Here is a 16,532-nt window from a genome sequence, read left to right on the forward strand (position 1 = left end):
AATAAACAAACATTTTAAAAAAAAGACGAGAATCCAAATTTCTCCCCTCCCCAAGAGTATGGATAAATAGGTATTAACAGAGAATTAATAAATATGGTATTGTTAGAGAGTGTATATTGATACCCATTTATTGATATCAATTGATATAATTGATATATATATATCAAATGATATAAAGACATGATTTCTTCTGATATGAAAATCATTTTTTTCAATTTTTTATTCAAATTCCAGTTAATCAACATATAGTGTAATATTAGTTTCAAGTGTAGAATTTAGTGATTCATAACTTACATGCAACACTCAGTACTCATCACAGGTGCCCTCCTTAATACCCTTCACCCATTTTACCCATCCCTCTGCCCACCTCCTCTCCAGCAACCCTCAATTTGTTCTCTAAAGTTAAGAGTATGTTTCTTGGTTTGCCTCTGTTTCTTTCCCCCATACTGATCTGTTTTGTTTCTTAAATTCCACATATGAGTGAAATCATATGGTATTTGTCTTTCTCTGACTCTTTTGCTTAGCATAATATTCTCTAGCTCCATCCATGTCATTGCAAATGGCAAGATTTTATTCTTTTTTTATGAATGGGTAATATTCCATTGTGTATATATACCACATCTTCTCTAGCCATTCATCAGTCATTGGACATTTGGGCTTTTTCCATAATTTGGCTATTGTTGATAATGCTGCTATAAATATCAGGGTGCATGTGTCCCTTCGAATCAGTATTTTTGTATCCTTTGGGTATATACCTCGTAGTACAATAGGTGGATCATAGAGTAGTTCTCTTTTTAACTTTTTGAGGAACCTCCATGCTGTTTTCCAGAGTGGCTGCACCATTTGCATTCCTACCAACAACGTAAGAGGATTCCCCTTTCTCTGCATCCTCCCCAACATCCGTTGTTTTCTGTGTTGTTAATTTTAGCCATTCTGACAGGTGTGAGGTGATATCTCATTGTAGTTTTGATTTGTATTTCCCTGATGGTGGTATTGAGTGATATTGAGCATCTTTTCATGTGTCTGCTAGCCATTTGTATGTCTTCTTTGAAAAAAGTCTTTTTTATCACGTGCAGAATTTCAATATGGATTTAAGTCTATTTTACAACCTAAGATATGCAAGGGCCAAAGAATATGTGAAAAATTGATCAGACTCACTAGTGCTTTCAAAATGTAAATTTTAAAATTAAGGAATATTTTTTTCACTTATGAGCTTGGCAGTAACTAAAACATTTGTTAACATCCACTGCCAGGTGAGGAGAGAAAGAGAAATAAGTAGGTAACTACTGACATCTTTGGAGTCAGACTGCTGACCTTCAAATCCTGGCTCAGTCACTTAGCAGCTGTATAGCCTAGGGAAATTTATTTAACCTCTTATTTCTCTTTGTGTATGTTTCCTCATTTGTAAAATAGAGGTAATATTAGGGTTGTTGAGAGGATTAAAGAAATACCTATAATGTGCCTAAAGCAGGCACTGGGAAATGTTAAAATATTAGCTATTATTTTAACTCCTTTTTTTTCTTGTTCCTTTGTTTATTCATTCATTAATGTCTGCTCTTTAAAAAAAATTCTTCCTTTCTTTGACTCATTTTGAGTTTGCTCTGTTATTCATATAATTGGATGGTAAGCTCATCTATGTTGAATTTACTTTTTGTATTCATTTAAGAGTATAAATATATCTCTGAGTATCACTTTAACTGCATCAGTAGATGAGTAGCTCTTCCACTATAGTTGAATTCTAAAAATCTGTGTAACTTCAACTCTTTGACCATTATTTATAATTATGTCTTATGGTTTCCAAATATGAGGAATTTAAGAAAAATCTGAAGGTGGGGGCTTAAAACAATAACAACATATTTTCTGATCATAAATCATCAATTTGTGTAGAGCTCAGTGGAAATAGTTCGTTGTTGTTTCACATGGCGTCAGCAGGAATGACAAGTCTAACATCTGGAATTATTTGAGGGCTCAGTTGTTCACAGTGTCTGCCAATTTGATGCTGGCTTTGGCCTAGACCTTTCCAGGGGTTGTCAGCTGGAAAACCTACACATGGTTTGTGCTCCAGGTGGCTAGGACTTCCTTACAACATAGTGGCTGGGTTCCAAGAGTAAATGTCAAGATAGGAAAAAAAAGGAAAAAGAGGATACAGGAGAGAGAGGTGAAAACTTTATCTTTTTAATTGCATGGTTTCAGAAGCCTAATTTTTTTTATGCTATTATAAATTCTTTTATTTTGGGGTACCTGGGTAGCTCAGTCAAACGTCCAACTCTTGATTTTGGCTCAGGTGATGATCTCATGGTTTGTGAGTTCAAACCCTGCATTGGGCTCTCTGCACTGACAGTGCAGAACCTGCTTGGGATTCTCTCTCTCTGTACCTCCCCCATTCACTCAAAATAAATAAAAACAACTTCCTGTTTCTCTCAAAATAAATAAATAACTTTAAAAAATGCTCTTATTTTATCATTTTAACTTCTAATTGCTCATTGCTAGTCAATAGGAATGCAACTGATTTTTGTATATTTTTCCTGTATCTTTTAACTTCGCTAAACTCACTATTTTAATAGGTTTTTTTTATGGATACCATCAGATTTTGTACATACACAATTATGTCATTTGTGAATAATGACAGTTTTACCTCTTTCTTTCCCATCTGGATGGCTTTTATTTTATTTTTTGACTTACTGTACCAATTAGAACCTCGAATACAATATTGAATAGAGGTGGTATGAGTGAAAAGCCTCCTTCTTCTGACACTAGCAGGAAAACAGTCTCTTACTATTTTGTACGATTTAAGCTGTAAATTCTTCCTAGCTGTCTTTCACCAGTTTAACTCCCTTTTACTTCCCTTTTGCTGAGAGTTTTTATCAAGAATGACTTGAAATTTGTTAAATGTTCTTTTTGCTCTTTTGAGATGGCTTTTACTTTTTATTTTTTAATATAGTGAATTATATTGATTGATTTTTTTGAAGGTTTGTATCCCTGAGAAAGCCCCACTTGTTCATGATGTATTGTACTTTTAATATAGTAGTGTTTCTCATCCTCAGCAATAATGGCATTTGGGGTTGGAAAATACATTGTCAGAGGCTGTCCTGTGCATTGTAGGATGTTTAGCATCATCCCTGGCTTCTACCACCAGTTGTGACCACCAAAAATGTCTCCAGATATTGTCAGATGTCCCCCTACTGAACAAAATCATTCCTGATTAAAAGCCATGTTAGATATTGTTAAATGCAGTTTGCTAATTTTTTTTTTTAATTTGTGCATCTGTGTTCATAAGGGACATTGGGGTGTGTGTGTGTGTGTGTGTGTGTGTGTGTGTGTGTTCTCTTGTAATGTCTTTGTTGGGTTTTGATATCAGTAAACTCTGATATCAACTTAAGTAACAAGTTGGAAAGTATTCCTTTCTTTTTAATAATCCAGAAGAGTTTGTATCACACTGGTATTATTTATAACTTAAATGATTGGTAGAATTCATTAGTGAAGCCACCTGTGCCTGGAAATTTGTGTGTGGAGTTGGGATGGGGGTTGGGTTTTAACTACAAGTCAATTTCTTTAGAAGGTTTAGGAATATTCAGATTATCTGTTTCTTCTTGAGAAATTTTAGTAGTTTGTGCCTTTTAAGGAGTTGGTGTATTTCTTCTTATTTATCAAATTTATGGGCACAGAGTGGTTCACAGTATTCCTTCCTATCCATTTAATGTCTTTAGGATCTGTAGTGCTGTCACCTGTTTCATTCCTGACATTAGTAATTTATGTCTAGTGTCTTGTTTTTCTTGATAAATATGGTTGAGTTTTGTCAATACTATTTATATTCTTAAACAATCAGCCTTCAGTTTATTTTCACTATTTTTTTTCTGTTCTCTTTCCTTAGTTCTTGCTTTTACTATTTTTTCCCTTCTACTTACTTTGGTTTTAATTTGTTCTTCTTATTTTCTAACTTCTTAAGGTGCAAGTTTAGTTCACTTAATTGAGACTGTCTTTTTCCCCCCAAAATATAATCATTTCATGTTTTAAATTTCACCCTAAGCTGTACTTTAGCTGCATTCCAGAGATTTTCATTTTGATTTTCATTTAATTTGAAGTATTTTCTAATATCTTTTTGCTTCTTTGTCCATGGATTTTTTTTATAATTGTGTTTACTTCACAAATATTTGAAGATTATGTTCTATTTATAAAATTAAAATTTTATTTTGTTTTGACAGAACAGATACTCTGTATAAATTCAATTTTTTAAAATGTATTGTGGGACAAGACAGCATAGATTTATCACTCCCTGCTTCTCCCTACAAAGTAAAACTATAAACTCTGGAAATAATGCAAAAGACAACCAAAGGCCAACTCTGAAAGGTAGAAATTGGAGGGTCATCTGGTTAGGGAACTCAGGAAGGACTAGAGGAATAGTAGAGTCAGGGCATGATAAAATATTCCCCTCCCAGATGATGATGGTTCAGGGCCAGTATGTCTTGACCCCCAATTTAGCTATAGAAGGTATTCCAGATAGGCTCATTCTTCCCCTGGATTAAAAGTCCAATAACACCAGGGTAGCCCGGATCAGAAGTCCCACTGACAACTTGTGGCCAGGGAAAGTACTCTCCTTTTTCTTCAGGTCTGAGATTCCACTCCACCACCCAGAGATGCTCCGCAGCAGGGTATACTGGCAAGAGGTAGGGCAGGGTCCCATATTTGTTTCAGATGTAGAGTTTAGTGATTCAACACTTACATACAACACCCGGTGCTTAATCCTCATCACATGTTTAATCCATCCCCACACCCACCTCCTCTCCAGCAACCCTCATTTTGTTTTCTATAGTTAAGAGTGTATTTCTTGTGCCTCTCTTTTTTTCCCTATGATTGTTTTGTTTCTTAAATTACACATGAATGAAATCGTATGGTATTTGTCTTTCTCTGACTTATTTCACTTATCATAATACTCTCTAGCTCCATCCACATTGTTGCAAAGGGCAAGATTTCATTCTTTTTTATGGCTCAGTAATATTTCATTATATATATGTGTGTGTATATATACACACACACACATATTTATATATGTGTATATATATATATATATATATATATATATACACACACACACATACACACACACACATATGCACACCACATTTTCTTTATCCATTCATCAGTTGATGGATATTTGGGCTGTTTCCATAATTTCCCTATTGTTGATAATGCTGCTATAAACATTGGGGTGCATGTATCCCTTTGAGTTAATATTTTTGTATTCTTTTGGTAAATACCTGGTAGTACAATTCCTGGATCATAGAGTACTTCTATTTTTAACTTTTTGATGAATCTTCATACTGTTTTCCAGAGTAGCTGTACCAGTTTGCATTCCTACCAGCAGTGTACAAGGGTCTCCCTTTCTCCACATCCTCACTAACACTTTTGTTTCTTGTGTTGACTTTAGGCATTCTAATAGGTGTGAGGTGATATTTCACTGTAGTTTTGATTTATGTTTCCCTGATGATGAGTAATGTTGAGCATCTTTTCATGTGTCCATTGGCTATCTGTGTGTCTTCTTTAGGAAAAGGTCTATTCATGTATTCTTCCCATTTTTAATTGGTTTATTTGGGGGTTTTTTGATGTTGAGTTTTAGAAGTTCTTTATATATTTTGGACACTAACTCTTTATCAGGTATGTCATTTGCAAATATCTTCTCCCATTCTGTAGGTTGCCTTTTAGTTTGGTTGATTATTTCCTTTGCTGTGCAGAAGCTTTTTATTTTGATGTAGTCCTAATAGTTTATTTTTTATTTTGTTTCCCTTGCTTCAGGAGACATCTAGTAGGAAGTTGCTGTGGCCAATGTCAAAGAAGTTAGATACTGTCTAGGTTCTCCTCTAGGATTTTAATGGTTTCATGTCTCACATTTAGGTCTTTAATCTATTTTGAAGTTATTTTTGTGTATGGTGTAAGAAAGTGGTCCAGTTAAATCTTTTGCATGTTGCTGTCCAGTTTTCCTGACACCATTTGTTGAAGAGACTTCTTTCCCATTTGGATATTCTTTCCTGCTTTTTCAGAGATTAATTGACCATATAGCTGTGGGTTCATTCTGGGTTTTCTATTCTGTTCTGTTGACCTGTGTGTCTATTTTTGTGCCAGTGGCATGGTGTCTAAATTTGCTAAGAGAGCAGATCTTGGGTTTTCCATCACACACACACACACACACACACACACACACACACACACACACAGAAACTATGAGGTGTTGGATATGTTAATTAACTTAATTATGATAATCATTTCACAATGTATATGTTTACCAAAGCATTAAGTTGTACATTTTGGGTTTTTTCCTCCTACCAAAAAAGTGCTTTAATAGTTAGAGATTGTCTAAAGTTCTCTCACAGAAGTCAATTGATTTGCATATTTCTCTTCAGTCAAAGCTAGGACACCCAGAGTGAGAACCCCCAGGAGCAGCCAGTCTCATGCAGGGGCCCAGGTAGGGGCTATCAGGAGAGCAGGTTGCAGGAGCTAGGCCAGGAGGCCATTCAGGAGATGACCTTTAGGCTCAGCTTGTGCCCCTCCAGGACCTGCAGGCAGTCCTGTCTCCTACATCCAGTAGGTGTCGTACAGGACCAGCTGTTCCAAGGCACAGCTGAGCTTCTGGAGGCTCTAATCAGCTGCTAGATGCCTGGGTCACACATGTAGTTGTCCCCTGAGGTCCCACTTGCATGGGCTGTGGTTGGCCAGTGGGTGGGAGGCCAGACTGCGGTAGCCACTCTCAGTCAAGTCGCATTCCCCAGCTAAGGCACCCACAGCATGGTGCCAGGCTGGCCCATGACCTGGCATAGTTCCTGAATGCCAGAGTACCCAGCTTGTTGTTGCTCATCTACAGCTCTACAAGATTCTGTTTTGAGTTAGCATCATGTTGAAGTGGTGGCAGCAGATAGCTGTAAGCTGTAGGACTTTACCCGTGAAGAATGCAGCTGACAGCTATGCTCTTACAGGCTCTCACACAGCAGCCAGGCACCCTGTCCTCCAGTGCATTGCCCAGAAGGCTCAGCTCTTCAGGTTTACCTTGGCCCTAAGGACATGGCACCAGTCTCTGCAGCTCTTGGTGGTGATGTCACAGTCCCAGAGCCCTAGGGCCCTGAGCCAAGAGCTGGGGTGTAGCAGCCTGGGGCACAGCTGGACAATGCCCAGGTCGCCTAGCTTGTCACCCAGTTCCAGCTCGTTCATTGAAGCCTTGGAGGCCATGATGCCACACAGATCCTTACCATTGGCCTATGTGAGACTACAGTTCTCCATCATCAGCGCCTCCAGCTAGCAGGTGGAGGCCATGAGGCCCTGGCACAGTGCCCTGGGGCTGTCCTGGCAGATGTCGTCATTGCTCACCGTGAGCTCCTTGGAGTGCTGCTTGACCTTGAGCACCAAGGCTAGGGGCTCACAGCTGGCCACTGGCAGGTTGCAGAAGCTCTTTGCAGAGCAGCTAACAGGCCTGCATCTGCCAGTGGGTTGTCACTGAGGTGCAGTTCACACAGGATGGGCACTGAGTGCAGCATGTAGGGCAGAACCCCACAGCCAGCCTCCATTAGGCAGCAGTTCTGGAGGCTGAGCTTCTGTATCTTGGAGGTGGGGCTCTGCAGGCCCTGGAGCACCAGGTGCAGACCAGCATCACCCAGCTCTTTGGTGTAAAGGCTAAGCTTGGTCAGGGAGGGGTTGGCCTAAAGGGCAGAGGTAATATCCTTGCAACACACCTCTGTGAGGACCCTGTTGTCCAGCCTGACCACCTCAAATTGCTGAATCAGAGAGGCAGGAGCTCTGTCCACCAAGCATCACTCAGCTGTTCACGCTGAATGTCCAGATTCCTGGTTCAAGGTAAAGTGGTTTTTTTGGCTGAGCCACTTTATGCCAGGGCCAGAAGCCTGTTGTACATTTAAATGTATACAATTTTGTCAATTATATGTCAAAAAAGCTGAAAAAAAAAAGAAATTCATCTGTAGGTATTGCATTGCATTATATATATTTTAGGATAAGAGGAGTTGGAGGATTGTCTCTGCCAAAATAGATTTTCATTTTTACAGTTTTAAGTTTTCACATTCTTTATTTTATTTGAATTACATACATATTTAAGTATAATGGTATAAAAATGTAGTATTTCAATTTAGGCACTGCCTATGTCTTTTAATTTTCTTAATCCCAACATTGAAGTATGGCTTGTTTTGGTGGTAGAGGAGCTTTTTAAATAAAATGCTTTAGGGGTGCCTGGGTGGCTCAGTCAGTTAGGTATCTGACTTCAGCTCAGGTCATGATCTCAAAACTCATGGGTTTAAGCCCCACTTTGGGCTCTGTGCTGACGGCTCAGAGCCTGGATCCTGCTTCAGATTCTGTGTCTCCCTCTCTCTCTACCCCTCCCCCACTCACACTGTCTCTCTCAAAAATAAATAAACATTTTTAAAAATTTAAGTAAAATGCTTTAAATGCTCTAAATGTATATATATCTTATTTATTCCTCATCAACAGTCTCTTAGAAGCTAACACATTCAAAATTTACTTTATTTAATATCTATGTTTAATATTATTTATTTAACCTGTCTATTAATTTCTGCTTTATTTTCAGAACTGAAGGCAGAAGCTAGTCTAATGGACCAGATGAGTAGTTGTGATAGTTCATCAGATTCCAAAAGTTCATCATCTTCAAGTAGTGAGGATAGTTCCAGTGACTCAGACGATGAAGAGTGCAGATCCTCTCCTTCTGATCCAGGGACTTATATCTCAGGACATCCTGTCATGTCTGCCATGCCACAATGCAGGATTCCTGATATGGATGCTGGCCGGAATAGATCTCATGACAACAGTGGCCTTCTGATGAGTACTTTAAGTAAGTATATGTAAACATGAGTAATTGGAAAAGTAAGAATTCACTGTGGAGCCATAGTGATTTTGATCTAAAATTTGGATTAAAAGAATAAAACTCTTACTTTATTCATTTGATACTATGATTAATCATTACCTGCTTGTTGAATCATTCCTTTCCTTTTGACACTGTGACACTGTGTCTTATTGGTTTTTCTCCTGTCTCTCTAGGTACTTTTCTGTCTCCTTTGCCAGTTTAGAATCTTCTACTCCATCATTAGATCTGGAGTTCCTCAAGCAAGGCTTAATTCTAGGCCCTCTTTCCTTTTTCCACATTCTTTCCCTAGATAATCTCCTCCATATTTTTGTTGTAATCAATACTTACATATAGATAACTTGTAAATTTGCATCTCTGACCTGGTCCTCTGAGCTCTAGAAACAGATAGGTCCAACACCATCTTTCAGGAAAGGCATTCCAAATTCACTTTGTCCAAAAACCAACTTATAATCATTGGCTCACTGTGTTTCCTCTTAGTGAAAGGCAGGATTCATAATAATACAATCCAGAAGCCTAATTGTATATAAGGATTTACTTCCTCTCCCTTTTTGTAGCATAGTCAATCCATCATCAAGTCCTATTTATTTTACCTCCTTAATATTTCTCAAATTCATCTACTTCTCTGCATCTCCACTGCTATTACTCTAGTTCAACTTACCGTATTTCTTGCATTTCACTCTGCAGTGATGTTCTAACTGGTTCACCCCCTTATCTACTCAAACCCAGTTTTGATCCATTATGTATATTGCAGCCATATTGCTCTTTTCATAATTCAAATATAATCTGTCACCCCTCCTGCTTTAAACTTTTCAATGACTAGTACAGTTGAACCTTAAGCAACACAGGTTTGGACACTGCAGGTCCACTTTACATGGTTTTTTTTTTAATAGATTTTTTTTCAGTACTGTAAATGTATTTTCTTTTCCTTATAATTTTCTTAACATTTTCTTTACCTTGATTTATTATAAGAATATAGTATATAACACATATAGTAGTATATAGCATACAAAACATGTGTTAATTAACTACTTATATTATTGGTAAGGCCTCTGGTCAACAGTAGTTACGTTGTTGCCGAATGAAAAGTTATATACAGGCTTTTCACAGCAGAGGGTCATCTCCCCTAACCACTCCCGCATCAAGTGTCATTTGTAATTTCTTCTATGGTAGAGACAAAACATCTTAACATAATGGTCTTGCTTTTTTTGTTCTAGTAACATTTACCTAATTTTTGCCACTATACTCAAACCTTTCACCCATATCAGGGCCCTTAAACACTGCTGTTCATTCGGCCAGAAACACTTCCTTCTTTTCATGTAGTTAACTTTTTCTCCTTTAGATTACAGTTCAAGACACACTTTGTCAAGGATACCTTCCTGACAAGGTCAGATCCTCCTTTTTGCAGAACTTCAGAGCAATATCTTGCTTATGTCAATTGTCATAATTATAAATTTATATCTTTTGTGTGATTTGCTTTCTTCTGAAGTTTAAGCTGCAGGAGACCAGTCTTGTTTATTTTTTCACTTATCATTGAATACTAGCACCTAGCACACAACCTGATACATAGTAGATGCTCAATAAATACATTTATTTATTTATTTTTATTTTTTTAATGTTTTATTTATTTTTGAGACAGAGGGAGACAGAGCATGAGCAGGAGAGGGGCAGAGAGAGAGGGAGACATAGAATCCGAAGCAGGCTTCAGGCTCTGAGCTGTCAGCACAGAGCCCGACTGAGGGCTCAAACTCACAAACCACGAGATCATGACCTGAGCCGAAGTCAGATGCTTAACCGACTGAGCCACCCAGGCGCCCCGCTCAATAAATACTTTTTAATAAAAGCATACAGGTTGATACTCTCAGGAGGAAAATGGGACTCTATGTGTATTTAAAGCTAATCTCACTGTGTTAATTAATAATGATAAAGAAAATGACTGACTCTAGCTAGCCGTATAACAGAACAGATCCAGTTTCATTCTTTTGCATATATTTGTCCAGTTTTCCCAGCACCATTTATTGAAGAGACTATTTTTCCCCATTGTATATTCTTGCCTTCTTTGTCATGATTAATTGACCATATAAATGTGGAGTTATTTCTCGGCTGTCTACTCTGTTCCATTGATTTATGTGTCTATTCCTCTGCCAGTACCATACTGTTTTGATTATTATAGTTTTATAGTATATTTTGAAATCTTTAATGAATAAATTTAGAATTAAGAGGAGCAAGACACCATTCAACACACAATGTCAACAATTTTTATCTTTATTTAACTTGTTGAAATAAGGATTAGAAAGCATTCATATCACTAATATGTTTTCCAAAACAAATACAAAAATCTTTGTGAAGATTTAAAATAAAGATATAACACTATTTCAAAAAGATATGTGCACCCTATGTTTTTGCAGCATTACTTACAACACTTAAAGTAACATTTAAAAAAATGTAAAGTCTTCTTTCAGTTTACATAATAGTTCATTAAATTTCAGTAAATTTTAAGTCTGTGCAAAAGAATAGTTTATAAAACTGAAATTATGTTCCAGCCTTAAAATTACGAACAGGTCTTCCAGGTACATGAATATACTAGTGGACTTTGAAAAGCTTTGCACAATGTGGTAGAGTTCTTTATTGTGTAAGACTTGTTCCTACATTGTAATACATTTAGCATTCCTAAATTCCCCTCTCACTAAATGCCACTAACAATCTGCAAATCATCCAAACAACACTTCAAATAAATTTCTGTGCCATCTCTAAGGGATCAGTATTGCTGTCATTGAGAACCACTGGCTTAGGAATCTGAATGCATTTGCTATGGGTAAACTCTTTTTTCCAAGTCACAGTTACCATTTTGATTGAAAATATATTTCCTTTACTAGTATGTCATGTTCAAAGGCTAATCTGGATACCTTCAAGTCAACTGAATATTTCAACAGCACTGTGATACTATGCATATAACCCATACAGCATGAAGTCTATTACAAAAGTAGAACTCGGGACATTGGGTTTGACTTAAGAAACTCATACTATGGGGATTGTGTCAAGTTGAACATTTTTATGCCATACAGTAGTTGTGTAATAAATGGAAACTTAATCCTTAAAAATTATAAAATGGTCATGCACAAAAGAAGCTTTAGCAGATTTCTTTATCAAATAATGTAATAGTTCTGGAGTTCATGCAGTGAACTGAGCTGTCTTGCAACAACTTATATGTGGCCTAGAAACCACTTCTCTTAAACTGGGTATTAACTTCAAAATAGGCCAGCTTTTTGTTGATTTTGGACTAGTTTAAAAATACAAGAATATTTTTAACCATTGTAATTTACTACCCAAATGATATTGTCCAATTCCATATCTTCAAATAAACCCCTGTAGTCAGTGACTCCCAAATCTTTATTTCCAGCTCCAACCTCTACCATGTCAGACTTATATATCCAATTGCCCATAGCATATATACTTGAAAATTTACTAGGTATCTCAAATGTGTCATGTTGAAAATTGAACTTGTAATTTTTTCACATAATCTTGTTCCTCTGGTATTTCTCATCTCAGTAAATGATACCACCATCCAGTTGTTTAGATCAGAAATGCCAGGAGTCATTCTTCACTTTTCTCTTTCTCTCATGCCCTAAATCCAATACTTTTGATAGTCCTGTAAGTTCTATCTTTATATTTTAATCCTGACTGCTTAGCACCACCTCCACCTGAGCCACCTGAATCAAAGCCAGTATTATTTCTTATGTGAGAAACTCTGATACGATTATAGTGTATTATAGTGTATTCACTGATCTAAAACAGTTCAAGTCAATTGTCTGCTTAAAATTTTCTGATGACTCCCATTACATTTCAACCAAAACCCAAAGTTTTTATCATAACCTAGAAACCATGGTTTTCTGGACATCTTCCTGACCTCATTTCCTATCATTCTCTTCCTCATTCATTCCACTTCAGCCAGCAAACACAAGCATGCTTCTGCCTTAGGATATTTGTATTTCCTGTTCAGGCTTGACAGTACCTGCCCTCCTTCCACAGTTTTATGACTTTCTACATTTGGATCTCTGTTCAAATGTCACCCTTCAAGGAGGCCTACCTTCTGGACAGTACCTACTCTCCTTCCACATTTTTATGACCTTCTCTCTACATTTGGATCTCTGTTCAAATGTCATCCTTCAAGGAGACCTGCCAACAACTATCATATCTAAAATAGCACCTTCCACCACTCTGCCATCACTAATCTTCATTTTTTCATAGTATTTATCCCTACTTGACATCATATTATATATTTGTTTGTTTACTGTCTGTTTCCCCCACTGGGATATAAATTCCATTACTGTAAGCGCATTGATGAATTACAAAAGGAACCAATGATGAATTACTCTTAAAATATACTACTTAATGTTTTGACCGAATTTGATGTAAAAAAATTATGTAACTTTTTCACTCTTCAAAATGATGTAGGCTGATCTAAACCACATTTTTTCTCATTTCCTGATGTAATTAAATCAGTGGGGTAAAAAGAAAAGTGGTGTTGGTATGTGAAAGAAGACTAAAAGAGATGCCAGGTGATACTAAAACTATGCTGATGATTGATGTTTTATTTACAAGCAATATTAATTTTTCAAATTACTAATGAAGTGACTAAATTATAGAATAAGCAATCTGATTATTAATGACAAAATGCTAACTAAATGGGATCACTCGGTGTTACATTTTGTATAATATTTATGTTCATCCAAAAATAAATATATTAAATATGAAAATATTAAATAATTACTACAGTTTTGCTATTTTTTTTATTTTAGGAAATGATTTGCAGCTGAGTGAATCAGGAAGTGACAGTGATGACTGAAGAAACTTTCAGCTATATATATAAAATTTGTAAGACATGGGATAATTTATATTAAGAGTAAAAATTCCTAAGACTGAAGAAAATGTATCTTAACTTTTGATGATAAAGGAAATTAAATTTGATTCAGAATTTTCAGTTGATATGATATTTTTGACCTTTTCTGAGTTCTAGCATTTTCATGTGCATTCCATTTCCAAGGTTTTACAGATGAGAAAACAGAATTTAGGTAATTTGCCCACATATTGTTAGTTGACAAGTGGCAGATCAGGTGTTCTAGAGTTCAAGTTCAATGCTCTGTTTTATCACACTGCTGTCTCCAATTGTGAAATGTCAAAACAATTTATTTATAATGATTTTAATTGTATCTCTGAGCCTTTTATATATGATAATCCTTAGATTTTGGTTGAAAATATTTAAATTCTTAACAAAATTAAGCTATAATTTAGAATAAAAGTAAAGCTAGATAATTGTTTTAATGAAACTGTTTTTGTATCTCATAATATTTTTTTAATTTTGCTTTTGAGAGAAAAAGAAGCAGTTAAGTGTTAAGTAGATAAATATTACTTACATCTGTAGTATTTTTGAATTTGGGGGAAATGATAAATATTATAGTTGAAAGCCAATGACCACAGCAAGTTCTTTTTTTTTCTTTTTTTCTTTTTTTAAGTTCTTTTTTTTTTTTAATTAAACTTCACTTTTTAGAGAAGTTTTAGGTTCATAGTAAAATTGAGCAGAAAGTACAGAGAATTCTCATATACTCCCTGTTCCCCAACCTCCCCTACTATAAACATCCTGCACCAGAATGGTATGTTTTTAAACTGATGAATCTTACATTGACACATCATCACCCCAAGTCTATAGTTTGCATTAGAGTTCACTCTGCATTGTACATCCTATGGGTTTTACAGATGTATAGTGATATGTATCCACGTTGTAGTAGTATACAAAATCATTTCGCTGCTCTAAAAATCCTGCACTCTGCCTGTTCATTTATTTCTCCCCCACCCCCAACCCCTGTCCCCTTAGTTTTGCCTTTTCCAGCATGTCATAAAGTTAGAATCATACAGTATGCTGCCTTTTCAGATTGACTTCTTTCACTTAAATATGCATTTAAGTTTCCTCCATATCTTTTTCATGGCTTGATAGTTCATTTCCTTTTAGTACTGAGTAAACATTATATTGTCTGGATGTATCAAAGTTTACTTATTCACCAACCTACTGGAAGAATTTTCCTTGCTTCCAAGTTTTGGCAATTTAAGTTGAATACAATTTTTTCATAATTACCTCTTACCATAGGAATTTTGTAGTTTATTTTTTTTTTAAATCCTTATGTTTTGGTTTTAATCTCTCCTACTTTCTTCTCTCTCTCTCCCTTCTTATCTCTTCAACTAATCTATTTGTATATTCATTTTTATATCTTTTTTATTCATCAATACTTATCTGAGAAACACAGCTGTATCATTTATTACTTAACTAAAGCAAGCTCAAAGAATATTACTCAGCCATCAGAAAGAGTGAAATCTTGCCATTTGCAACGATGTGGATGGAGCTCGAGTGTATTATGCTAAATGAAGTAAGTAAGTCAGAGAAAGACAAATACCATATGATTTCACTCATATGTGGAATTTAAGAAACAAAACAGATGAACATACAGGAAAAGAAAAGAGAGAGAAACTATAAAAGACTCTTAACTATAAAGAACAAACTGAGGGTTGATGGAGGGAGGGAGGTGCAGGCTGGGCTAAATGGGGGATGAGCATTAGAGAGAGATTTGTGATGAGCACTGGGTATTGTATGTAAGTGATGAATCACTAATTCTACACCTGAAACCAAGTTTACCATGTATATTAACTAACTAGAATTTAAATAAAAACTTGAAAAAAAATAAAACAAGCTTGAATATTTAAAGTAGCTAGTAAAACAATATCATTCTAACATAGGAATACAAATTATAATGGTTTTTGCTGAAAGTCGTTATGCTGAGATTTCTTTGACTAGTGTTTATCAGAAATGAGTACATGGTGGTATGAGCTGATAATGCTGGCTACATTAACAGTATGTTCTCAAGCTATACCTCTTGCAATCAAAACAACTCATCCTCTCTTCCCCCTATTATTTCCCCTGTAAATGAAACACGTTCTTAAAGACTTTTTTTTTATAGTGTGAATACCTAGAGTATCATTCTCTATACCCTTTAAGGATAAATGTAAGTACAATAAAACCTTGGTTTGCAAGCATAATTAATTCTGGAAATATGCTTATAATCCAAAGCATTTGCATATGAAAGTGAATTTCCCCATAAGAATAATGGAAACTCAGATGATTCGTTACACAACCCAAACTATTCATATAAAAATTATTACAATACTGTAATACAAAATAATAAAGAAAATACAAAATATACAGAAAAATAAACAAATTAACCTGCACTTACTTTCGAAAACCTTCATGGCTGGTGTGAGGGAGACAAAAGAGAAGAGGGTTATTGTATAGGATGAATTTGACTATCACTGACAGAATCACTGCTATCTATTGGCTCAATGGAATCTTTTTCTTTTCATACAGCTTTAACAGGGAACCTATCCAATGACAAGTACTTGCTTTTGCCTCCTTTTGAGGATTTCACAGAAATGTGATATTGCATTGATGATCACCCACAATCCCGCAGCAAGAGAAAGAGAAGAACCATTGGCTTAGTTGTGATCATGTGACATTTTACGTCATGTACTACTCATATTGGAAGACATCTCTTGTTTACCAAGTTAAAATTTATTAGAAATGTTTGCTCATCTTGCGGAACACTTGCAGAACAAGTTA

At 35.9% G+C, this 16,532-nt stretch overlaps 1 protein-coding gene across 3 annotated transcripts in view; it reads left to right on the forward strand.

Moving 5' to 3' along the window:
- Positions 1-16,532, forward strand: part of EAF2 (ELL associated factor 2) — a 38,114-nt gene extending 21,582 nt beyond the window's left edge. For 2 of the 3 annotated variants that reach the window (XM_015078218.3, XM_053220933.1), the window contains 2 exons: positions 8,579-8,839; positions 13,669-14,338. In XM_015078218.3, the coding sequence (XP_014933704.1) occupies positions 8,579-8,839; positions 13,669-13,715 (308 nt within the window). In that variant the 3' untranslated portion in view covers positions 13,716-14,338. Of the gene's footprint in view, positions 1-8,578; positions 8,840-13,668; positions 14,339-16,280 lie in introns of those variants that run through there. The other variant, XM_053220932.1, reaches the window with a different exon arrangement.

Source organism: Acinonyx jubatus, chromosome C2, assembly GCF_027475565.1.
Source record: "Acinonyx jubatus isolate Ajub_Pintada_27869175 chromosome C2, VMU_Ajub_asm_v1.0, whole genome shotgun sequence".
Classification (NCBI taxonomy): domain Eukaryota; kingdom Metazoa; phylum Chordata; class Mammalia; order Carnivora; family Felidae; genus Acinonyx; species Acinonyx jubatus.